The 26,514-nt window shown below is 49.2% G+C and overlaps 1 protein-coding gene across 1 annotated transcript; it reads right to left on the bottom strand.

The window, feature by feature from the left end:
• Nucleotides 1-787: 787 nt before the first annotated feature.
• Nucleotides 788-26,514, bottom strand: LOC120228614 (lipopolysaccharide binding protein). Its single transcript, XM_039227156.1, is given in 15 exon segments — nt 788-1,576; nt 3,120-3,196; nt 4,009-4,072; nt 7,300-7,342; nt 8,115-8,182; nt 8,748-8,915; nt 11,054-11,113; nt 12,488-12,664; nt 13,173-13,264; nt 15,309-15,372; nt 18,986-19,049; nt 19,634-19,789; nt 23,094-23,222; nt 24,396-24,510; nt 26,391-26,514. Coding segments are annotated over 15 exon segments (1,533 nt in total). The 3' UTR covers nt 788-1,444.

The raw sequence follows: 26,514 nt of genomic DNA, 5'->3' as shown, positions 1-26,514 counted from the left end.
CAGCTGGGAATCACATCAGCCATTTACCAGGACCTAGTATGGCCCGTGTACCCCCAAGGGCTTGACGTGAACTCATGGCGTCCCTAGGCACTCCGCAAGGGGGGATTACCAGACAGTTGACAGGTGGGGAAACAGAGTCAGACAGGCTTTGCCCGAGGGCCCAGAGCAAGGTTCCACCAAACCTGAGGCAACACTCTTACAAGTGGGGACTGGAAGTGGGTCCATGCTGCCTCTACATCCCCCACGCTGAGCCTACACACAGGAGACGCTTGGTAATCACATCCAGACAATCAACGTCGAATCCTCAGGATAGCTAAATAAATCCTTTCACATGGATTACCTATTATCACCATTATAACAGCCCCAGGAAGTGGCTACTGTTATTATTATCCTGACCAAGGCCACATGGTTAGGAATAGACGAAGCCCACGTCTGTCACCTGTCCAGCCTTGGGACGGATGGCGCAGGCAGGCAAGTGAATGAAAGGAAAGAGGTGGGGGTCCACGAGGCCGTGGCCTACCCTGCCGACAGCCGGGTGACAGCGCATTGTCCCATCTTGGAACACGCCTCTGTCACACGCAGGGTAAATGGGTCTATTCCCTGTGAATTATCTGTTAGCCGGCAGCTCCATCCATCTGCTCATTAACACAATAAAAAAAATATCAAACGAGCCTTCTGATTCCCAGTCCCCAGGGGCCCAGCTACATAACTTGGAAACGACTCTTTAGTAAGTCTGATCAAAGGCTGGTTGTTCAGTGATTAGAAATCATGGCCTCTTCCTCCAGGCTTGGGGCTCGTAAACAACAGTTGGATGAGCTTTTTATTTGGGTCGGACTGAAAACCTAGAGGGATCCATTTCTTCCTAATTTACACCCATTTCGATGGGAAGAGCAGCAGGAGGCTGAGGTTTTGCTCTGGGAGACCCGGTGGCTCCCTTATCTGCAGAAGCAGGTGTGCCCATGAGCTGCCCAAGCACAGTGAGAGACGCGAGCCTTACAAAGCGGCCATCAGTGCCAGGTCCGGGGCTGAGCGGGGAGCAGAGCCCCTTGTTTTCTCATGGAACTTCCTATAGTTGCAGCCAGTGAGAAGGGGTTGGTGGTCAGGGTTGAGCCTTGGAGAACATGGATAGAGCTGACCATTGAAAGACCCCTCAGGCACAAGAGGGTGGTGAAGAGGGGAGGTTCAGCGAGTGGTTCCTTCATTGAACCATTCAATAAATATTTACTGCGGACCTACTACATGCCAGGCACAGGGATCAGATGGTGGCTCAAAAAGATGGTATCTGTCCTTAAAGATAGTACAGGAGAGTGGGGGAAGATGGTCCAGTGGGGGGGGGGAGGGGGAGTGAAGTCCAGAGTCAGAGAAGGTGTGCGTGCACCTGCGTGGGGGCAGAGGCCAGGCAGACCCCTCCTCCAGGTCTGAGAACAGGAAAGTCTTCATCTTCTCAGAATATCCGGGAATCCGCAGCACATCTGGAAAAGCAACTTGCTGATCCAGCTGTGGCCTCCAAGCCGCCGTCTCTCTCTTTCTCTCAAACTCTCATGTACTGGACATTGGCGCCTAGGAACAGGAAGTCCTAGGAGAGACAAGACAGGACAAGATGGTAAAAGCATCCTCTACTCCGAAAAGATGTATCTCCACTTAAAGGGAGGCGCACGTCTGGGGAAACACAGGCTCTGGCAGAAACCAGGTCAGTGCATCAATCGGGAACATACGGCCATCCCCAAGGTCTCCATAAAGCACAGTTTTGCCAGCCACCTTCTCTAAGGCGGCAATTTATCTGTCATTTCCCAAGCTGCTGCTTCCTGGCAGGCCTCATAAATGTCCTTTGTGTCACCTAAATTTTCTCTCCTTCGCGAATGACACAAAATTGTGCGTGGCTGGGATTTACTCTCCTACCTTCCTGGTAACTTTCCATCACCCGAAGGGGCGGGAACCTCTGAGCTCCAGGCAAAGTCCAGTTCTCTCCCACAGTGATCCATCCCTTGCCTTTGGAGGTCAAACACATGACCTCGGAATTCTAGTGAACATGGTAGTATAGAATAAATCTTCTGGTGATGTCCCACATGCCATACCGAGGCCAGCTGTGTGAATTGTCAGTTTTGGCTTAAATAACGAGCTGACTCCTTGTAATCGCTCGGCAGGAGGTGGACGTTGAGCATCTCTGGGTCCAAAAGGACTTTGGATATTTGTTTTCCCAAATATAGCAGCGGGTCAGTGTTTCAACCTTCCTGACCACGCTGCCGCCCTTCACTCCCTCTAGCGGCTGTTAGTTGCTGGATATTGACGACGGACCGGATGCAGTGCAGCATCTCCTTAACTGCTCACAGGGCTGCTGACCCAGTCATCCCACCTTACAGATGCTATTCTAGAAAGATCGCTCGAACCGTGGGTACAGACAGACCAGAACATGCTCGGTCAGCAGAGAAGGGTGAACGATCAGACATGTTCCTTGGTATTGAAACAGTTCAGGAAGTTATGGTCTCGGACGGGTAGAACGGTATTTAGCATTGGAGGGGCGAGGACTAGGTTTCAACAACAACAAAAAAGGAAAAACAGCAAAGAAAGAGCACTAGCAATGCAACCATCCCAAAGAAACACACACACACACACATTTAAAAGATACCTAGAGAAAACAAAATGACTGGAAGGCAGCCCCTGAAAATTCCCACTGTAGGGGGTGGGGAATGGGGTGATGGGTTTTGAGGTGAAGCGCATCAATCCTATATTAATAGTAATGCTCTTCCGCTTAAGAATTTAGGAGAAATTTTCAAAGCTTATAAATGGCTTTCATAACTTGGGCTGTAGCCATGGCAGTATTTTCAAAATAAGCTGGTCTTGAAGTTCCCCACCATGGTGGGGGAGGGGGGGGTGGGAGGCAGTTGGGGGACACGCTGTGTCAAAATGCCCCCTGCCCCAGTAGAGGTACCACTTCTGAAGGATACGTGGATGGCTGTATGGCATCTACCCATGCCCGGGGCATCCCTCCCCAGTCCAGGCTTTCTGAGCTGTAAGGCTGGGCTGGGTCCAACCCGCTGAGCTATCTATGGCCCCTGAACCTGGAAAACTAACCAACCCCCCTTCCCCCAATCCTTAAAAGCCCACCGGAACCCACTGACCTTGTAGATCTCGAGAACGGGGTCATAGAGCTGAATGTGTTTCAGCAGAGGGAGGGGAAATCCTTCCGCCAACTTGTCTGGAGGTTGAGGCATAACATTGAGAGAGATTCGTTAATAAACCACAATTATAAGTAAAGTTATAGGAAAAAAAATCAGTTCCTCTCTGCGAACTCTGTACACAGTATATATGATTTAATTATCACCAAAGATGATGAAGTAGAGAAGACTATTATTTCCAGTTTACCGATAAGGAAATTGAGGCACAGAGGGGCCAAGGAACTGTGCTGGGTCAGAAAGTGGCAGAACTGGAATTTCAGCCCAGGTGGGCTGCTATAGGAGCCTGAACACCCAGCCCTTTGCAGTGGGGGGGTGGGGGAGGGGGTTGGGGCAGCACAGGCGCATGCGGAGAAGCTGGTGGGCACCTGCTCTCTCTCTGCCTTCCGCCCCTGTCCTGCTCTCTGCTGCCGCCAAATGAAGGAGGTCCTTGTGGAAACAGTGTTTAGGGCTTTATGCTTTATTTTCTGACTAGGGAGTTGGCAACTGACTGGGAATTGTGAATTCAGAGATGGGCCACCTTGTGCCCTCTATGTTAACTTGGTCCTCAGTCTTTTACCTGCCACTTCAGGGTGTAGGGGGCACTTCTGTGAGTCCCTCCTCCCTCTTAGGAGGAGGTTTCCTGTGCTCCAACTTCGCTAGAGCCCTGGAGGGAGATGAGGCCACCTTCAGTAGGCCCATCTCAGACAGGCCGCTGCAGCTCAAAGAGGAGAAGTGACTAATCCAAGGTCACACAGCCTGCAGGAGAGCCCTGTTTCCCATCTCCAAGTCCAGCTCCTTTCTCCGCAAAGAGCACTGTCCTCCTTGATTTGGAAAGATCCGTAGTGATTCTTACCATTGACCTTAGGGTAGAGCGTGCTGAGAATGTAGTAGTTGAGTAGCCCCTCCAACAGCTCCACCTGGTGGAGAACAAGAGAGATACAACTGTGACCACATGGGCCATTTTGCCACCAGCAAACCTCCATGGCCGCCCTGGGGCCAGCTAATCCTATACCTGCCGACATGGCAAAAAAGACTGAAAAAAAGCAAATTTCAAATAGATGGTTACATCGTGCTACTATTTTATTAGGTAAAACTATCTTGAGATGCACATTTACACGTGTGCTGAGGGACAGACACGCTTGAAAGATTATACACCCACCTGTCTTTCCTCAGAAAGAACATCAGGGTTGGCCTTACCTTTAGTATTATTTTTTTTCAATTTAATTTGTCTTTCTCAGAATGTTTTCCTGAATTACTTTTAACTCAACTTTTAGCATTCACCACGTGCCCGGTATAGGGCTCAGAGCATTGCATATACACCTGATTGATTCAATCTTCACAGTAACCCTTTGAAGTTGATATTACTGGCTCCATTTCACAGACAAGAAAATCGAGGCCCACAGAATGAAAGTGACTTTTAGAAACTGAGCCCCAGGGGCAGCATTTGAACCTGGATTTATCTGATTCTATCGTTCTTGGTTTCTACATTCCATGTTCCGATGACTTTTTATGAATCTTTACATATGAATGTTTTACCTCATAGAACATTTTGAATTATTTTAATGTTTATTTATTTCTGGGGGGGGAGAGACAGACGGTGAGTGGGGGAGGGGTATATAGAGAGGGAGACACAGAATCGGAAGCAGGCTCCAGGCTCTGAGCTGTCAGCACAGAGCCCGACACAGGGCTTGAAGCCGCAAACTGTGAGATCATGACCTGAGCCAGACCTGGTCGCTTAACCGACTGAGTCCCCCAGGCACCCCGCCTCATAGAACACCTCTTATACATGCCACACGCAGATGTAGTATTAGTGGGTTATTACTCACTTGCTCCTTTGGTCCCTGAAAGGAGTCATCCTTTGGGGTCCCTGTGGGTAGCATCCCTCCCGACAGTTTCTGTGTTTGTTTCTACTTGGTAAGTTCATAAGGGAAGGTCTGGACAGCAGAAGGCAGGGGGTGGCTGGTCAGAGGGGCCCGTGACGGCAGGGTGGTGTTTGCAGGTTAGAGTCTCTCCATCTCCTGCTTGGCCCGTGAGCAGGAACTGCCTTCCCTCTGGTCAGAGACTTTCCCTGATGACTTCAGCCGGTACTGATCTTCCCACGGCCTTTCTTACTTTAACACGGGCCTCCATTTCACCACCTGTTCCTCCTTGTGGACCCATCGCTTGGTTGAGCTTGCCCACCATCCATTCCTCTTGCTTTAATAACAGAGCTCCCCTGGGGACCCCTCCTTTCCGGTCTCAGTCCATACGGCTTGAGACCACACATCCTGGGCCCGGGAGTATAGATGAAACCCACATTTGGTCAGTCGACCTTGTCCAATTTTTTTTTTTTTATTTTTTACAAATAGTTTATTGTCAAATTAGTTTCCACATAACACTCAGTGCTCATCCCCAAAGTGCCCTCCTTCATGCCCCTCCCCCCCTCCCCCCCACATCCATCAGTCCTCAATTTTTGTCAGCATTCAAGAGTCTCTCATGGTTTGCCTCTCTCCCTTTCCCCCACCATTTCCGCCCTTCTTCTCCCCCTTGGTCCTCCGTCAAGTTCCTCCTAATCCTCCTATACGTGCAAACATATGGTATTTGTCCTTCTCTGCCTGACTTATTTCGCTCAGCATAACACCCTCAAGGTCCATCCATGTTGCTACACATGGCCAGATTTCTTTGTTTCTCATTGCCATGTAGTATTCCATGGTATAGATAAACCACATCTTCTTGATCCATTCGTCTGTTGATGGACACTTAGGCTCTTTCCATGTTTTAGCTATTGTGGAGAGTGCTGCTATGAACATTGGGGTACATGTGCTCCTATGCCTCAGCATTTCTGTATCCCTTGGGTAAATTCCTAGCAGTGCTATTGCTGGGTCATAGGGGAGTTCTATTGTTAGTTTCCTGAGGAACCTCCACACTGTTTTCCAGAGGGGCTGTACCAGTTTACATTCCCACCAACAGTGCAGGAGGGTGCCCGTTTCTCCACATCCTCGCCAGCATCTAGAGTTCTCTGATTTGCTCATTTTAGCCACTCTGACTGGCGTGAGGTGGTATCTCAGTGTGGTTTTAATTTGTATTTCCCTGATGAGGAGGGATGCTGAGCATCGTTTCATGTGTCTGTTGGCCATCTGGATGTCCTCTTTGGAGAAGTGTCTGTTCATGTCTTCTGCCCATTTCTTCACTGGGTTGTTTGTTTTTCGGGCGTGGAGTTTGGTGAGTTCCTTATAGATTCTGGATATTAACCCTTTATCTGATATGTCATTTGCAACTATCTTTTCCCATTCCGTTGGTTGCCTATTAATTTTCTGGGTTGTTTCCTTTGCTGTGCAGAAGCTGACCTTGTCCAATTTTTAACCACAGTGATTGTCTAAAGAATGGCCACACGATTAAGATTAATCCAGTGAGAGCTAGCACCTGGATTTTGTTCAGTAGTTGATTTTTAAAAAAATTAAACTACAGGAAATGTGGGGTTTTCCACCAATGGGAAAAAAATGAGGATGAAGCCAACACAGACGGCAGCAGAAGGGAGAGATGGAGAGAGATTCTTGATGCTCTAATTTGAGCACCTAGGTCCAGTTGTGCCTGAAACCTCTAGTCTTGGTTTTGTTCTGTTTTTTTAGTTTTATGACCGTATAAATTCTTCCTGTTTGCTTAAGACACGTGTAGTTAGCTTTCTATTCCTCGTAGTTAAAAGAGTTCTGTCCAGGGGCACCTGGGTGGCTCAGTCAGTTGAACATCCGACTTTTGCTCAGGTCATGACCTCACGGTTCATGGGTTCAAGCCCCGTGTCGGGCTCTGTGCTGACAGCTAGCTCGGAGCCTGGGGTCTGCTTTGGATTCTGTGTCTCCTCTCTCTGATCCTCCCCTGCTCAAGCTGTCTCTCTCTCTCACAGAAATAAATAAAACATTTTAAAAAAATTAAAAAGAAAAGAGTTCTGTCCAACAGACAATTTAATTACACCTTATCTTGTACTGGGGTGTAACTGCTCCTTGGCCTTATGCTTCATGTCCTCAAGAACTTCTACACTTTTCTAGGGCAGAAAGCAGCTCTTCTAATTTTTCTGTTTTCTACTATAGGTGCCATAGCATTGCTTAGTAAACACATGAAATTAATTAATGCCTTTATCATTTCATAAATAAAAACAATAAGAACTTACATTGAATACTCCAACTTTAGATTCTTTCAGCTCTACTTGTACCCTATAACAAAGCAGAGAAGATTCAGAGATGTGGTCATGATGCTCATGGGAATTTCCACCTAAGGAACATGGGGGTCCCCAGAAAGGAGGCACTGGCTTGAGAAGACACAGAGCCAAGGGTGGGGCAGGGACTGAAAAAGATGATTAAGTATCCAAAAACAGTGACACCACCTTATTGTGAAGACTGGCAGAGGGGAGGAGGGAGGTGCAGAGGGGCTCAATCTTTATCTTATACTAGAAAGTCAACATAGCTGATGTTTAAAATTCACAGGTTAAGCCAAAGGAGTATTAGGTAATTCTTTCTTTATTATTATTGTTTTAAAGCTTATTCACTTTTGAGAGAGAGACACACACATGGAGTGTGAGCAGGGGAGGGGCAGAGAGAGGGAGCGACACAGAATCTGAAGCAGGCTCCAGTCTCTGAGCTGTCAGCACAGAGTTGGACATGGGGCTCGAACTCACAAACAACAAATCATGACCTGAGCTGAAGCTGGACGCTCAACCGAGCAAGCCACCCAGGCGCCCCATTAAAAAAGAATTTAAGAAAAATTCCTCAGAAATTTGGAAGTAATGGGGATTAGGTGGGAAGGAAGTTTATGGAGGCAGGACCACAGGGCAGAAACTAAGGTAAAATTTAAGTTTCCTTCCCCAATCGTGGGTCCCTAATATTGAGAGGATCCGCTCACATCCCCACCCCCAGCTACAGAGAATCGGCTAGAGTGTCCAGAGCAAGGGAGCCCAGGTGAGTGTCCCCAGGCAGAAGGCTGACTTACTTTCCTGGCTTCAGGCTCCCAGTGATCTTGCTGGTGTTGAAGGTAAACATGGCAGACACTTTAGTAGCCTGGAAATTCCAGCAGAAGAGAACAGGTTTTTATATGAGTAAGGTTGTCACCTACGGGAAGGATAACTATTAGGTCTAACTGTTTCCTTTACACAAACGGCTTAGTAAGTTAAAGCAGGCACTTGTCCACTGGGCTGTAGGCTCCCAGAGGCTCATCATAGGTACGCGATACATGTTTGAACTCGGACTTGAACATTTTTCACTTGAAATTGCCGACTATGAAAGCGATTAAACTACATGTAGTCTTCAGGGGTCAGAGTAAACAGGTCAAAGACTCTCTCCATCTTCCTTCTAACAATAGGCCAGTCTCACGTGGTGGGGACATATATATTAAACAAATAATCCTGCAAACAACTATCTAAGTATCTTCTTAATTGCTGTGCAGAAAAATAACAGGGTCTTTTAAGGAAAACAACGACAGGGGGCCTAAGGTGGGTCGGGGGCAAGGGGCAATCAAGGAAGGCCTCTCTGAGGAAGTGATAGTTGAGATCTGAAGGAATTAACCAGGTGGTGGGAAGAGCATGCAGGAAAAGGGAACAGCATTTGCAAAGGCTTTGACCCTTACCACGCCAAGCCTGAACACAGGCTCCCTGCCGGAGCTGGGCAGGAGCACAAAGCCTTCAATCTCCATCTCGGGGGCCAAGGACAGATTCCCAGGGCTGATGTTCAGGAACGGGGCTGAGGCCATTGCTCCCTGGAGCTCCAAGTTCATGTTGGGGTACAGTCTGGCTAACTGGGGGGACAGAACAAGGAGTTTTTCTCAAGAGAGGGAAATAATGCAGGTTTGCCAAGGGAGCCCCCAGGGAGTCAGGCACAGCTGAGAATGCTTTCTGATTGATTTTATTTTCACAAAATGCTCTGTTCTTCTTTCTCTTAATGGTTCACCTGGAGACCTTTCCCTGTCACCAGACATCTGGAGCTGCGTCATGTATCTCACGGCTGCACTGGGTCTATCGTGCATGGGTACTGTAACTGATCTAACCATGGTGCGCCTCGGGTGGTTTCCAAGGTTTTGCCGTGATAATGATCCCCCCGCCCCCGTGTGTACCTTTGGCTATTTGGGAGGTGGAGGGGGGAATACGTTCCTAGAAGTGGAATTGCTGAGTCAAGGGCAGGGGTATTTTTCAAGCTCTGGACAAGTATTGTCAAACTGTCCTCCAGAAAGGTTGGGCCAGTAGTTTCACGCCCCATCCCTCCTGGGGAGTGAGGGGAGACATCTACCGCTTCTCAGCCCCCTCCTTGCACTCAGGTAAACTGTACACGCAGACAGCAGACCCCCGTTTTTGAGATGTGACACAAGTAGATCCCACAGTTGAACGAGTGCTCGTGATTTGCTGTTTAATAGAATTTAATTTGGGGGGGCGCCTGGGTGGCTTAGTCGGTTAAGCGTCCGACTTTCGCTTAGGTAATGATCTCACGGTTCGTGGGTTCAAGCCCCGCGTTGGGCTCTGTGCTGACTGCCAGATCAGAGCCTGGAGCCTGTTTCAGTCTGTGACTCCCTCTCTCTCTGACCCTCCCCTGCTCACGCTGTCTCTCTCTCTCTCCTAGAAATAAATAAAAATATTAAAAAAAAAAAGAATTTAATTTGGGGGCAAGACTGTTCCCTTTTAGGGAAGGAGCAGCACAGTCCCTGAGAGACTTTTGTGGTGCAAATATAAAATCTGCATCCTACTGCAGAGGGGAGATATTTCCAAGGTTGGGGAGGTCAAGGGCTTCACTGAGAAGGTGGGCTGAGTTGCGTCTGCCAGGCTGAGGATGACGCAAGCAGGAAGGGGGAGGAAGAGTTTCCTCCTCTTTCTAGGGTAACAAGAATGTTGGAGCCGGGGTCCGGCTCAGGGCCCGCCAGTCTCGTTCTGACAACTTGGTAGCAGGATGAGCGGTTCTGAGACTCTAGGGAGAGAAAGAGCCCATGGGGGGCATTTATGGAAGACGTGACCCAGGCACTTGAAGTTTAACAATTTTCCCGTTATAGTTCCCCTCAGCCCACCTCAAGCCTTCTGCAAGGCAAGCTCAACACTCCTGCCTGTCTGAGCTGTGTCTGGGGTGGACTGGGAAGGGATGTGTGGGGTTAGCTTCGAGGCTGCCCACAGTGAGCTGGTCGGAGGTTAGTCACTGCTGCGCTGATGTCGCGGTGACCACGAACCTCCGGTCCATTGGGGAGACTGGCTATGCGAGCTCCGGGAAGCCCATCCGAAGGCGGGCTGGATACCCGTGGAAACAAGAGTGCCGAAGCTCCTGATCTAGCTCGACGGAATGATCTCCCGGGACGGTCAGGCAAAAACGGAAAGTACAAAATCGTGTGTATAGTACGTTTCTGTTTGTGTAAAAAAAATGTAAGAAAGTCCCAGTACCGGTTTGGCTACACACGGAACATCCCCAGGAGGAGGTACACTGGGGGCGTGGACTGTGGGGGTTGGGGCCAGGAGTGGATGGGGAAGTTTCCACTCTAGAAACTTTTATGTGTTTTGAATGATGAACGATGAGAGTTTAGTATGGTTATCAATAAACTTATTATTTACTAGTAGGGTGTCTGGTCCCTCACGTGCCCTCTGTGATTGTCTGATGTTATTAATTAGGGTGCATTTGGCAGGACACGGTGGCCTTCTTGGGGTTCTCAGATACCATCAGTTAAAGACTGGGCACCTGTGGTCCCATGAGACGTGGAGCTCAGGAGTCTGCTGTTTGGGCTTTGGAGAGAACGAGCCCCCAAGCCTGCAGAGGGAAGTCCCAGCCCCGCCCCGTGCCCCCCCTCCCCCCGCCGGGGCTTCACTGCTGGACTTGCAGTTGAGAGTAGCACTGAGGCTTTAAAGAAAAGCTCCTGGAGGCTAGTGAGCCTGGCCTGCACCTGCCCAGGGCTGAGAGAAGGCTTACCCGGGGGGCGAAGGGGCGGAAGGACTTGGTGGTCAGCCGGATGCTAGAGCCAGAAGGAACCTGCAGCAAAGAGACATGGTTTTAGGGTACTCCCGCCAGTGCTGAAGTCATAAGAAAGATGAGAAGCCAGCGGGGGGCGGGGGGGTGATGTTCAAGACTATAGCTTCTTGACTGCCTAGGTTACCATGGCAACAGTGAGATGCTTGTCCTGCACTCACCACAAGCACCAGCTGCCAGGGTCCTGGCTGCTCTCCTTGGGACATAGGTGATGTGCAGGGCAACTCTGAGGGTCCATGAGGGTGGGGTTTGCAGTCACAAGGATCCAGTAGGTATGGTTCCTGGCTTTGTTACTCTGTGGTCTCAGGCCAGTCCCTTCACCTCTCTGAGCCTCAACTTCTTCATCTGTAAAATGGGGATAATAGTAGTCCTTGCCTATCAGGTCATTGTGAGGGCTAAATGGGACGGTGTGTACAAAGTAGCCAGCACAAGGCCCAGCACATAACTATCATAAAATGTAGTGATTGTGATCTGATCCACTAAAAGAAAGGACTGCACCATGGGGAGCGGGTTCCTCCAATATGACAATAGAAGTAAAAGGTCTGTGTGCATGTGTGAGAAATCAAAGAAGGGACAAAGCACCACTCCATCCATCCACCAGATGGCCCCCGTCTATCATCAGAGCCAGCTGGCTCTTCCCAGCTGGATGGCACTGCGTGTCCCTCATCATCCTGACACTGTTCACAAGGCCCCAGCTTTACACAAAGCTACGAGAAAGAATTTTCTGAAACCTAGAAATAGTGAAGAAACTGGAGAATTAAAGATGTCATCCATGATAAAATGTAATATTCCTTATAAAAAGTCCCACTGAAGACAATTGTTTTAAAGGGCAAGTCCTAGGAAGACTTTGTCTTTCCTTCTACCATGAATCACTACATCATGGACCTTTTTCACTCTGGCTACAAGGAAGCTCCCAGATAGATTTCTTATTTTAAAAAATCAACTTTGGGGCACAGCATTTTCTTTAATTGTACTTTACGTTTAACTTGGTCTTCACTTGCTATACAAAATAATTTTCTGTGTTTATCAGGGTATCTATTATTCTGCCTCATTTACTAAATTTTTTAAAGTTTTTTAAAACCTCTGCAACCAAGCATGAGAGAATATACGAATTAGAGCAACAGGTGTGGACTGGGGCAAAAGTAAAACACAGACAAGGAAGCCACAGTCTTTCAAAGTTCTAAGAGAGAAAGAGTTTTGACTTGAGCTTTCTGGCAGCCAAAGTGACAAGGGAAATCATGCTAATTTGTGTATTTCCTTGTCTTTATATTTTTTCACAACAGCTTGCTGTTTTGCTGATGTGACTGGGGTAAAAAGGAAAGAAAGAAGGACAGGTTAGGTTGTCACTGGTGAGCGCCATTCTGCCACCGTCCTCACCATGTCATCTGTGATGGAGAAGTTCAGGTACCCTGCCTCATGATAAACCCGGCTGGCTGTGTTGAAGACATAATCAGAGACGGCAAAGTAGACCATTCGGTTGTGTTCCTTGGGAAGGCTCATGACGGGGGCAAGGAAGGTGACTGGGGAATAGTGATCGCGGTTAAAAATCTCACCCTGGAAAGAGAAAGAGGGTGCATTTGAACATTTCAAAGTCTATCTCGGAGCTGGACATTGAGCTAGGCAATCGCTCATAGAGCCTGATGAGGGCGTGCTGGCAAGAGTCACTGCCTGCAGCGCTACCATTAAAGGCATTTTCCTTAGAGTCCAGATTCCCTTCATGAAAAGCTCCCCAGCTTTGGTATATTAACCCATAGCACCCTCCACGCCACCCTCTACACCACTCAGCCCCGTTCTGATTGACCTCACCTGCATGGTGGTCAAGTTGAAGGGAGGGAGGAGTGTGGGTTTCAAGGTCTAAGAGTTGTAAGGTGCCGATTCAGGAGCCCTGGCTCTTGAAACACTCCCCACCGCTCCATATTGCCCCGCCCTCAACACAGTGGCACCGCTGGGGAGATGGGGACAGTCCTGAAGCCAGAGAGACAGGAGGCCCCGGGAGGGCCAGCCCGGAGGGTAGGCCACCCTGGGACCGAGCCCGCGCACGCCCCTGCTCAAGGTCTCTCACCTTAAACATCACATCCAGCATTTGGGCTGTTGCCTGAGGGGCTTCTGTTAAACTGTAATCAATGCCAGCGAAACTGTCGATCTCTGTTGTGACTGTGAACCAGGACAGGGGCGGAATTAGGAGCCAGGTGATGAGGGATCTGATTGAGCCACACTCCTGTGACTTTCTTCACGGCCCCTCCCTGCCCGTCTGCCTCAAGGCCTTGTACCAGCGCAGCCCCGCAGCAAAGAGCTGCTTCAAGAAAGAGGCGACATGCTTCTATTGTCCCACTGGTGGATTAGCCATGAAGAGGGTCATATGCTCAGCCTGGGGCCCCAGTGGGGTCCAGCGTTGCGCGCGCACACACACACACACACACACACACACACATCTGAGGGCAGGAGGAGCCCAGCTCTGGCAGCTTCAAGACAAAGCAGCCACAGAACGGGGAGAATCCTCCAGTCAAGGCAATTGTTCCCCAGCTTCCCACCAAGGCCTTGATCTTTGAGGGAACTGGCCTCCTATCGACATAAACCACATAACCAGGAAGGTCAGGCCAGGTCCAGAGGGCCTGGAAACTCCCCTCCAAAGCCCCAGGGGAACGAGAGTCCTATGTCCCATGCACTGGGTTCTCTTTGCCTGTCTGGGCCTCCACTGAAAGTGATGCCAACAGCAGACCGTAGGCCTGAGGGCCGGGCGTCAGAGGACAGTGCAGACACAACCAGATGATGGAAGGCAGCACAGCGATGGAAGAGAAGCCTGTGGCGGCCACTTCGGGAAGCAGGCAGAATCTGACAATGCCGAACCTACGTCTGCCACGTGAGCCTGCGATTGCACTCCTAGGTGCATAGGCGAAGGCACGCGCCTGTACATACTAGGGATTCACGGTAGCACCACCCGAGATGGCTCCAGATTGGAACTACCCCCGTGGGCTGCAGCGGCAGGATGCATAAACAAATGGAGGGGCTCCCCCACGGTGGAGAGCCGCTTGGCAAGGAGAATGAAAGAACTCTCCCTGTGCAGCAGTGCGGATCAGCTTCATATTCCGAAGTCGAACAAGGAACACTTCCTGCTTTAGACAGCAGACTCCAAATACCAGAGGGTTCTGTTCACGTACGGAGTGCGAAGCTAGTCTTGGCTGGTGGAAGTTGAGACGGAGGTTTCCCTTGAGTGGCGAGCAGGGATGGGGGCGGTCCAGGCGCTCCCAGAGGAACACGTTCTGTTTCTTGATCTGGGAGCTGATCGGTGCTCAGTCTGGCAGAATTCTTTAAGCTGTACACTTAGGATTTGAGCACTTTTCTCTGTCTTTAAACCTCAACCCACAAGGCCTTTGAAAATGTGCTAATGTAGAAAAATGCCCAAGATGTATGAGTCACAAAAGAACAATGTCTGCCTATGGTTGGACTGGTACATACTTGTAACTTTGCACATGCACATATATTCACGAACAGAAGGAATGTATGATGAATGTATATTTACATGTTTACGTATGTGTATATTTATTACTATTTTAAGTTTATTTATTTATTTTGAGAGAGAGAGAGAGAGCATGAGCAGGGAAGGAGCACAGACAGAGGGAGAGTCCCAAGCAGGCCCTGCACAGTCAGCACAGAGCCTGACACGGGGCTTGATCTCACAAACCGTGAGATCATGACCTGAGCCAAAATCTCGAGTCAGATGCTTAACTGACTGAGCCACCCAGGTGCTCCTATTTATTTTTATTTTTTGAGAGAGACAGAGGGAGAGAGTGAGAAAGAGAGACACCCCCCTCCCCGCCCACCACACACACAAACAGGGGGAGGGGCAGAAGGCGAGCATCCCAAGCTGGCTCCATGCTCAGCACAGAGCCTGACGGGGGGCTCAATCCCATGGCCCTGAGATCATGACCTGAGCTGAAATCAAGAGTCAGACACTCAACCAACTGAGCCACCCAGGCGCCCCTGTATGTGAATATTTATACTTGCAGATACAAAAGAACATCTCTGAGAAGATACACCCTAAACAGAGGTTACCTCTTAGAAGAAAACTGGGGGAGAAAAGAGGATTTAAAATTATTACTTTCTACATTTCTGTCCTGTTTAATGTTTTATAAGACATGTATATGCGCTGATATAAATTAATAGAAATAGAGAATTCCGGGGATGGGGGGTGGCGTACCTGGCAGAGTTTGGAGATATGGCTGCAGGTCAGAGGCCACCGATTTCTGGATCATTTCGCAAATCTGAAAAGCAAGGGAGGAGAGGCCTGAGTGGGTCCTCGGCTTTGGCCCACCATTGTGCTCATTGCCTTAGTCACAGTCTTTGATATACTTGCTCCTTGGTCAATGGTTCTCCAAAAATGGATCAGCGCTTCCCACGTGCCATGTGTCAGGGAACAGATGTGACAAAAACATGTAACCCCCATGTGGACCTCAGTGGGGCCCAACTGGATCTTTCAAAGTTGTTCCTGGGATTGGATCTCTCAGCTGGGTGGTCAGCAACCCAGCCTGGTGAGGGGACATCGGCTGGAGGCACTTTCTGAAATTCTACCATGAGAGATACTTTCCTTTGGGAGGTGTTGGCCTCTCAGAATTTAGGATCGATTAGCAGAACTAGACCGTCAGCAGAAATAACCACACAAATGGGTGTGTAATTAGTAGATACTTCACACAACAAGTTGGCTGGACTGATCAGTATTCCGTTTCCCCTTTTTTGAGTGGCATGCTTCTCAAGAAAAGGGGGTATGTTCCCAAACCAGTTTGCGATGCTTGCTCTTGTAATCGCTCAAATCATTTACTATGTAACCCAATGAAATGTGACTGAGAAATCCAAAGATAAATGCCTCGGAAAGGTGAGTTGCTTAAAGAAAATGCCGTTAGACATTCTTGGTGTGAGCAGGAAAAAGCTTAGGAGGAAAAAAATCATAAAAATCTGGAAGGATTCTGCACTGGGATTGCTTTGCAAATGTCTTTTAATTCTTGTGGTTAAAGAAATCTGAGCTGGAATTTGGGGCAGATCAATGGTTTATGCAAGAAAGACAAAGTCCATTGTCAATCAATCAAGAGACTACTTTCTTTTTGTTGGTCTCTTTTAATGTTTTACTTCATTTTTTGAGAGAGAGAACGTGAGTGGGAGGGAGAGGCAGAGAGAGAGAGGGTTAGAGGATCTGAAGCATGCTCTGGCTGACAGGCTGACAGCAGCAAGCCCAAAGTAGGGCTCGAACTCACAAACCATGAGATCACCACCTGAGCTAAAGACAGACCGCTCAACCGACTGAGCCACCCAGGCGCCCCAAGAGATTAATTTCAAAGAATGGTTCTGGGCCTTATGTCAAAAGATGACAGATGAGTTTATATTTACTGGATCTTGAAACATTTAGATTTGCATGTAAATATTCTCTTTGTCCCTGTGTGAGTCCCCACAGGACACGGTGGTTTGGATAACCAGCCACCACCTCTGCTGCAGATGAGTCCACGCATATATGAAGCGGAGGAGCAAGGTGGGGCAGGCTCCAAGAGCATGGGCCATGGCCCTGGCCTTGTGCGAGGGGTGCAGATGGCCTCTTTCAAGAGGTGACATTTTAAGGGCGGGCTAAAGGGTGAGCAGACATAAATCAGGCACACGTTTGTGTGGAAGGAGCTATGCTGGGGGCAGGGCAGGCAAGACGTGAAATGCTAACCTCCCCGTGCAGCTGGCTCAGTGCTCCTCATAAAGCAAAGAAAGGTGTGATGAGGAACGGTCATGGTCGATCTCACGGGAACCAGGAGGCTCTGCTGGCCTCACTGGAGACTGTCCCCTTCTTGTTTTTCCTTCAGACAAAGGCCCATCACATCTTCCCAAAGGGCCCCCCATGCCCTACCCCTGAGGGGACCTGCTTGATGGTGGCGGGGGGAAGGCCCTTGGGCCCTCAGTCCCAGACCTGTAGTAGGACCTCCCAAGGAGGCAAGTTAAGGGGGTAGTACGTGAGCTGAGCAAACTTGGTTCAGATCCTGTCCAGTTCCCCGCTGACTATGTGATCTTTGCAGACTCTTTCCCTGCTTTTGAGTCCTCACATGCAGTGACAAGGCCAAGTGCTTCCCAGGGACTTGGGGGGCTTAGGGGAATGAGACTGTGTATATATGGCCCAGAGAGCAAGCAAGTAGTAAGTGCTTATTCTTAGCCCTGTTGGTCAGATACCATATATCCCTTCCTGAGTGGGCGCTCTGACAGGTCCTGTATCGGGCTCTGAGTCTTCCTGGAAGAAGGAGATTTCTGAAGACCCATAAAGGTCAGGGGTCAGGTGAGACCCCCATCTTCCCTGAGACACCCAGCCCCTATAGGGCCTTTGGTACAAACTCCTCCATGTTCTAGGAAGTTCGAAACCCAGCCAAGCTCCTCACTAGCAAGGTGACCACCGGGCAAGGGAGTCCACCTCTCAGAGCCTCTCTGTCAAGTGTGGAAGATGGCACCTTCTTGAAAGGTTGCGGTTGAGACTCAAGGTCATAGTCGATGGTTTGATGCTTAGCACACTACCCCTGTCCAAGCCACAGGCTCGATAGATAGCTGCTCTTGTTATAAATAAGAATAATTATGCAATGATATATTTGGTATCACATTAATTATGTTAACCAATCAAAACAATAATTAATAGATTACCATGATAATTACTATATCAACACTAATTACTTATTACTATTAATACTTATACTAATACTTATTACTATTATTATATAATGTCACTAGTCATTATTTGCACCGTCATCAACAGGGTAAATCCACACTGCTGGAGAATACTATATCCTACTCAGGAAGGCATGATATAGTGGAAATGGGGGCACAAGAAGGAGGTTGGAATATTTTCCAAGCTCACCTAGACCCCAGGACTCCAGAAAAAGGAACAGAATCCAGTTTGCCACTCCCATCTGTTTGGTCTGTCTGCTATTCCCACTTCAACCACCAGGGGCACTCAAAACAAGACCAGGGGCCCATGTGTGGCTCCGACAGTTAAGTGGCCAACTCTTGATTTCAGCTCAGGTTACGCTCTCATGGTTCATGGGTTCAAGGCACGCATTAGGCTCCACACTGACAGTGCAGAGCCTGCTTAGGATTCTCTCTCCCTCTCTCTCTCTGCCCCTCCCGTGCTTGCTCTCTCTCAAAATAAATAAATAAACTTTTAAAACAAGACCAGGCGTTGGACCAAGCGGAGTGTGTGTGTGTGTGTGTGTGTGTGTGTGTGTGTGTGTTTTCCTCTTTCCTCTGTCATTACTTTCTCCCTCTCAAGCACAGTCATTGCTACAGACACAGCTCCACGTTCGTAATAACTCAGAAATGGGATTTTGGGAGTGAAATGAGCATTTGTTAACATGAAACCTCTTTGTTTTAGCCAGAGGTTTCAAAATTTGGGGATTTCACATAATTTATTTTTAAATGGGAAAAACTGACACTCTGTGGCCACCTTCCCATCCAGGGCAGGGGCTCACATGCACCTGGTTCTCACGCTCCCCAAGTTTCCTGCCTGGTGTCTGCAGGCACCTAAGTGTTCATTTCCTTTTTGACCTTGTGGAGTGCAGGGCAGTGGAGGGGTGGGGAGAGCGGGCCCTGAGCAAGGTCAAGCAGAGGGAAGGGGAGGAGTCTTCATTGGCTGAACTTCTTACCGTTCATTCTCTGCCCGACTAAACACACTTGGAGTCCAGGGACCTACATTTTGCCCCAGCCTGGCTGCGCACTGGCTCCATGACCTTGGGCAAATGATTTGTCCTTTCTGGGGTTAAGTATGTCTGGCTAGCCCTCCTGACCACGTAGGACCAGAGGTCAGTGAGGACTTGCACCTTGCCCTGGAATGGCATGGTGGGATGCCAGCGGCTCGGACATTCCTACCTTGCTCTCCAGCACTCCGCGGAACTTGGACTCAATCTTGTTGTGGAAGAGATTCAGCAGCCACCTGGGGAGAGGAGCACAATGGATGGTCGGCTGTGTTCCACTGGATGTAGGGACTGAAGGGCAGCAGAGTGGCCAGGCCAGTCCCCACTGGAGCCCTCCTCGACCCGTCTTGGTACCCTGCTGTATGACAGAATCCTGGACATGAAAATCCAGAGTCCCAGCCCATGGTCCACTCACTGATTCAGTGCTTCTGGTACCCCACCCCCCTGCTGCACCCAATCAGGTTCAACAGATCTGGGGGGGAGGCTTGAGAATCTGTACATTTCTCATCAAGGAAACTGAGACTCAAAGAGATGTACTCAAGCACTGGTATACTGTTCATACTCTGTCCTTTGGCCAAAGGCCTTTGTGTTCTTCCAAGAGTCAGATTTCATTCACCTGATGGTGGTCCCCACCAGCATTCCTGGCTTGAACCTGCATCTGTTGATCTCAGCAGGATCCCCCAGAGAATGACTTCGAAGTGCCTGTGATGTTCCCATGCATTCCACCTGGACACTTAGACCTATCAGAGGCCAGGCTTTGGGCTGGATGGATCTCAGGCCACACCCAGGGATCAAGCTGGCCAGTGTCCCACTGGGGACCTACCCCAGATCTCCTGACAGGTCCACCTTCACATCTTGAATGTGGCTGCTGCAGCTGGATGCAGTGACAGTGGGCCTCCCAGAGGGCTCGCTGCCCAAGAGAAGGTTGACTGAAATGGTAATGCCCTTGACCTCCACATCAAGGGAGCCCTGTAGTTTCCTGGAGATGAGAGAAGCAGTCATTGATTCCTAGACTAAGATCAGCCACCATCTTGATGGGGGGCAGAATATGAAGCTCAATTCTTACCCCAAAAGAAGTGGAACTTGAGCAAAAATTTAATTACGAAAATTTTTACAAAGTAAAGATTTATTACAAATAAGACCGCAGAAGATCAGGAAGAAAGACTGGGTCTAGTTATTTATGGGAAGGAGTGGGCAAAAGCCTTTCTAGGTAGGATCCAAGTCTCAGAAGCCATAAAGCAAACGGTTAATAAACTCGCCAGCATAGAAAATTAAAACTTCAGTGAACAAAAAGCCCTCCCATATTCAAAGTAAAAAAAAAAAAATTTGCATGGTGAGCCAGTCGAAGAGCTAATTTCCGTAACATATGAGCTAATTTCCTTAATACACAAAGAACAAGCTTATACAAATTAATAAGGAAAGGACAAAACAACCCGAGAGAAGAAAAAAGGAATCAAAGATATCAAACAGAAAGTTCAATTGCAAATAAGCATGTGAAAAATTATTAAAAATGAAAATGATGCCAGTTTTTGCCCATCAGATTGGTGAACATTTTGAAGCTTGTGAAGGTAACAGGTACAGAAGTCTCAGACTCCACGGTAGGGAGAGCACATCTGAAACACAGACTACTGGGGTCCATCCTAACACACATATCTTTGGCTTAGAAATTTTAGTTCTAGAACTTTACTCTGTGGCTCTTCCTGCCAAGTTATATGCATGGGGCAGCTCACAGAAGCATCATGGGCAATAGCATCAGGTAATGAACGTTCAATCTAAATGTCAACTAGTAAGACATAAGTTCAATAAGCCATAGGCAGCTATGCAGACTTTAAAAAGAATGAGGGCGGGGCACCTGGGTGGCTGAGTTGGTTAAGCATCCGACTTTGGCTCAGGTCATGATCTTGTGGTTCGTGGGCTCGAGCCCCACGTCCGGCTCTATGCTGACAGCCAGCTCAGAGCCTGGGGGCTGCTTCTGATTCTGTGTTTCCCTCTCTCTCCGACCCTCCCTTGTTCGCTCTCTCTCTCTCAGAAATAAAACATTAAAAAAAAAAAAAAAGAATGAGGGCTAATGTGGTCTGTCTATACAACGAAATATTACTCACCCATAATAGAAAGGAACACAGCACTGGGGTGTCTGGGTGGCTCAATTGGTCAAGCGGCCGACTTCAGGCCAGATCATGATCTCGCACTTCACGAGTTCAAGCCCTGCATCGGGCTCTGTGCTGATGGCTCAGAGCCTGGAGCCTGCTTCGGATTCTGTGTGTGTGTGTGTCTCTCTCTCTGCCCCTCCTCTTTCCTCTCTCTCTCAAAAATAAATAAACACTAAAAAATTTTTTTAAAGAAATAAAGCACTGATGCATGCTGTGATGTGGACAAATGTCAAAAATATTTTGCTAATATATGCCAGACACAAAATGTCACATATCAATATAATTCCAATTGTATGAAATGCCCCCAATAGGCAAATCCATAGAGACCTAGTGCAGACTGGTGGTTGACTGGGCTGGGGGAGGAGGCAATGGGCAGTGACTGCTTAATGGGTCTGGAGTTATCTCATGGGGGGTGAAAATGTTCTAAAACCAGATGGAGGTGGGGGGTGCAGACATTGTGAATGTACCAAATGCCACTGAATTGTTCACTTTAAAATGGTTACTTTTATGCTATGTGAATTTCACGTTATGTGAATTTCACCTCAATAAAAATATTACCTTAAGAAAGGTAAAAAAAAAAAAAAAAGAATGAGGTAGATTTTCATATGCTCACACAGAAAGATCTTTAAGATACTTAACTGAATAGAGCCAGGAGAGTATGGCTTGGTTCCTTTCATGGAAGTGAATAAATGTCACCTGTCTACTGAGCATCTTTCTAAAGCAGTGCTGTCCAAGAGAGATATAATGCGAGTCTCATAGGTAATGAAAACATTTCTAGTAGCCGCACTTAAAAAGGCAAAACAAAAGAGGTAAAATTAATTTTAATCGCACATCTTATCATTTCAACATATAACAACATAAAAATCATTAACGAGGCTTTTTACATACTTTTTTCTACTGAATCTTCAAATCTGGTGTTTCATCCTTAGAGCAGGTCTCAACCTGTACCAGCTGTTTTTCTTTTCTTCTTCTTTTTTTAACAGTTTATTTATTTATTTTGAGAGACAGAGAGAGTTCGAGTGGGGGAGGGGCAGAGAGAGAGGGAGACAGAGAATCCCACGTAGGCTCTGCGCTGCCAGCTCAGAGCCCAATGTGGGGCTTGAACTCACGACACTGTAAGATCATGACCTGAGCTGAAACCAAGAGTCAGACACCCAACTGACTGAGCTACCCAGGCACCTTCGGTGGTTTTTCAAGTACTCAATAAGGACATGTAGCTAGAAGCTACCGTATTGGACAGTGCAGGTCTAAAGTATCAATACAGTCAGGTCATCCAGAAGATGGCCAGCCCTCCTGCTATGGGCTGGATTATGTATCTTCGTCCCACATTCAATGTGGAAGGCTTAAATCCTACTATCTCAGAATGTGGCTACATTTGAGATAGATCCTTTGAAGAGGTGATGATATTAAAATGAATATCATCATTCACCCCCGTGAGGGGGGTGCTTGGCTCACTCAGTCGGTGGAGCACGCAGCTCTTGATCTCAGGGCTGTGAGTTCCAGCCCCATGTTGGGTGTAGAGATTAAAAACACAAACTTAAAAAAATGTGGCCATTAGGGTGGGCCAGAATCCAATCCGACTGGTGTGCTCCTAAGAAGACACAGGGGGACACCTGGGGTGCGTGCACACAGAGGGATCACCATGTGAGGACACCGCCAGAGGGCCACCATCTGCAAGTCACAGAGAGAGGCCTCAGGAAAAACTAGGCCTGCTGACACCTTGATCTTGGACTTCCAGCCTCCAGAAGTGTTGTTTAAGCCACCTTGTCTCTGAGACCTCATTTGGGGAGCCCAAGCAGACGCTGACTTCCTTCCCTCCCTGCCTCCCTTCTCCACCCCCATGGACGTTTCCTAAGGTCATTTCCCAGATAAAGTATTTGCACTTGAATTCTTGCCTTGGGGTCTGCTGCTGGGGAAAGGCTACTGAAAAGAAACACTATTCTCTCATGTAGCTCACCCACAACCCCATCAAGGAAGGACAAGTCTCAACCAAGAGCCAGGGCTCAGACCCCTGTGGGCTCCTTTCATCTCCCGTGTGGCCTTTCTGATGAGCTAGGAATACCTTGGACCCAAGAAGGATGGGAGAAAGACCAAGGCCAAGGTCCCAAGAGCCCGGGAGCAGAGGCTACTTACACGAAAGATTTGCGCACCTTCCATTCACTCTGGACTCTGATGAAGGAGTCGGAGATGGTGAGGCTCAGGCCCTGGCCGGGAAGGGGGGTCAGAACAGAGGTCTGCAGCTCACAGCTGCGGATCTTCAGGCTGAGGGGAGAGAGACATGGGAGAGACATGGGGTGCATGGGAGAGACATGGGGTGCAGCATCAGCCCCAGCTTGGATCTGGCCTCGGCAGGGATGTTGCTCCAAACTCCACCACCCCCTACCCCCACCCTGCAGGGACTTGGCTGGCAGAGCCTGCGTCAGGCAGCCGTGTGGCCGCCCCTGACCGTGCGGCCATGTTAAGCGCGTTACGTCCATTGTGTCATTTAGGCCTCTCAAAGAGGACAGCACTGTTCTTGTTCCCTTGTTACAGAGGGGGAAATGGAACCTCTTGGAAGGGATGTGTTTGCCCAAAGTCACACAGTTGGGATCAGACCCCATGAATCTTATGATCCTGGGTGGGCTAGGGAATAGGACACAGAGGCACACCCCTTTCGGTTTGTAGCTTCTTCCGGAAGCCATCCCCTCCTTCGACAGATCCAGGTTGAGGGATCAGATTCAGGGAAGGCTGAGTGGCCAGCCTCAAGGAGAGACACAAAGTGCTAGGAGAAGCAAACCAAGAAGACACGTATTGTGGAGCCATCTGTGGGACAACAATGGTCATTTTATTTTATTTGCCCAGCACATAGTAGGTGCTCAATAAACGTTTGCTGATGGACTGAATAAATGAAGCAATCAATGGTAGTGGGCAGGGAGGGGGTGATGAGCTGTGACTTGATTGCCCTCCTCGATTGTTTTTTCCTCAACAAGTGTTTCATGCCATCTCCCCTTTTTTTGGCATCAGTTGCTCATGTCTAATGATCCTTTGAAGACTCAGCTCAAATGCCAGCTCCTCTGGGAAGCCTTCCTTGACTTCCCCAGATGTACAACCCTCAGCTCTAGCAGTTGGGCTAGTATATTTAAAGTTTAAGGTCTATCTTCCCTTCCGGACTACATCCAGGGGCCAGACTGAAGCCTAGGTTATCACAGTGACATCCCCATTTCACAGATAAGGAAACTGAGGCTCAGGTCACACAGCTAGTAGGTCTTCTTGGATATTTATTGGGTGAATGAATGAATGGGGGAACCCAACTCCTTCCCAGGACCTCCCTCTGGATGCTGCAATGAACTCTCCCACGGTTGCCCAGGGAGGTCCTGGGGTTCTCCCTCCCCTCCCCTCCCCTGCTGATCCACCACCGTGCAGCCACCTCAGGGCCCCAGCAGAAGGGAGCCCCACCTGTGAAACTCATAGTGCCCATGGCCGAAGGGCTTGATCTTGAAGTCCCCAGTGAAGTCAGGCAGCGTGATTCTGAGCAGTTCCTTCTGCAGGGTCACCAATCCCTCCTTGGCCACTGTGGACAGGAAAAAGCTGTGAGTCCGCCTGGCCCACCCGCTTGCCTCCCCTCTAAACCCTTCAGTGGCTCCCACCTGCTCTAGGGAGACAGGCTGACTTCCTTATAAGCATTAATGACAGAATCTCACGCCCCTGGTGGGTACCACGTGACTCTAGAGAACAGGAGCCTCTCTCCATTTCGTGTGGTGCCATTATGTTGGCGCTCTGCTAACGGGTGAGGAGACAGTGTCCCTTTGTCAGTAACCCCACAAGGGGAGGAGTGCTGTGGGCGTGGGTGGGTGGGCCTCTGTCCCGTCCTTCCCAGCATCCGGCCTGTGCAGAAGAAACTGTAAAGACTTCGGGATAGAATCCTGGTGTTGGTGTCTTTCTAACTGGGTGACCCTGAGCCAGGCGTCAGCCTTCACTTTCTCGGCGGCAATGGTAACTTTCTTCGCTGAGCTGGCATGAGGGTTGAAGGAGATCCTTGCTGGGGCGCCTGGGTGGCTTAGTCGGTTTAGCGTCCGACTTTCGCTTAGGTCATGATCTCTCGGTTCGTGGGTTCGAGCCCCGCGTTGGGCTCTGTGCTGACTGCCAGCTCAGAGCCTGGAGCCTGTTTCAGAGTCTGTGACTCCCTCTCTCTCTGACCCTCCCCAGCTCACGCTGTCTCTCTCTCTCTCTCCTAGAAATAAATTAAAAAAAAAAAAAGGAGATCCTTGCTGAGCAAAAGGGGGCTGGGGGCAGATAACAAGCACTTCTAGCTTGGGGCGTGGTGTGTGGCGTATAGCAGGCACTCACTAAAGGCCCCGGAACAGCAAAGCAGAGTTTATATTATTAAAAATATGGAAAGGACCAAAATGCTCAACTCTAGGTGACTGGCTTAAGTAAACATGATACATTCACACGGTGGAAAGGAACCAAAGGCAAATTTTGCCTGACTTAGGGTTTCAAAACACACAGTATTTACTAGGGCCCTTTGTTGGGGTACACGAGGGACCTAGGGTTCTGGCTGCACAGATGACCGGTGGTCTTCCCTTTTTCCAGCTGGGACTCCCGTCTCTAGTGAACCCACATGCCAGAATGCTATTCCTTGTCCCCGGTCAATTCCCACTCAATTTTGTACCTCCCCTAACCTCCTCCAAGAAGCCTTCCCTGATTTCCTTTTCTCTGCTCCCAACAGCCCTCCCTGAACATTATCAGCCCATTTAACAGAAAAGGCAATCAAGCTCCATGAATGCGAGTAACAGCGGTTACTGTGGTGTATAAATACCTCCGCACCCTGCCCCTTGGATGGATTGATTCTGACGCTTTGTTTCAGCAAAAGCAGTCCTACTTCTGCTCATTCTTTTAAAATTGAGACATAACAAAGATACAAGGCATTGTCAGGTAATTCTTAAATGTTCGCATTCCCGGGTAACCACCTCCCGGAGCACATTCACAGCACCCCGCAGGCTCCCTCCTGCCCTCTCCGGTCTCCGCCTTTCTCTGGAGGTACCCGCCATTCTGACTTCGGGATTTAAGACCCAGGTTTTCAAGCTCTACCGAGAACTTTCCAGGGGAATTGTCCCAGTCCCTGGGTGGTAGCCGGCTTAATAACACACCCCTCCTGTCTGCTGCCTTCCCTTTCTCGGCTCACATTCCCGCTCCCCTGCGTAGTTTCTGGAATCCTCCCCCCAGTCAACTGCTTGCTCCAGATCCTTATCCCTGTTGGCTAGTGGGGGGGGGGGGGGTGGGCGCTGGCTCAGACAAATGACATGCTCAAGAGGCACAGTGGGTGGGTGACCAGCCCTGACCTCAGCTCGCCACCTCGAGGGAGGGAGAGCGCCCTGTCGGTGTCCTCCACTCTACCCTGAGCAGCCTGGTGCCCAGCGGGTCTGCCGAGTCCAGCCGACAGCTTCTTACCATACTCTAGTCCCTTGTCAGTGATCCTGGCCACCAGGCCGGGGTTGGCCCCCAGGGCCTCAGGGGTGGATGTGAGCAGCAATCTCAACAGTAGATAGGGCAGGGCCCCGGCCAAGGCCCTCAT

The sequence above is a fragment of the Hyaena hyaena genome, unplaced genomic scaffold (genome assembly GCF_003009895.1).
Source record: "Hyaena hyaena isolate Hyena2069 unplaced genomic scaffold, ASM300989v1 scaffold_25, whole genome shotgun sequence".
Taxonomy (NCBI): domain Eukaryota; kingdom Metazoa; phylum Chordata; class Mammalia; order Carnivora; family Hyaenidae; genus Hyaena; species Hyaena hyaena.
The sequence above is the reverse complement of the archived record's forward strand: the minus strand, read 5'-3'. Positions and strand labels throughout refer to the sequence as shown.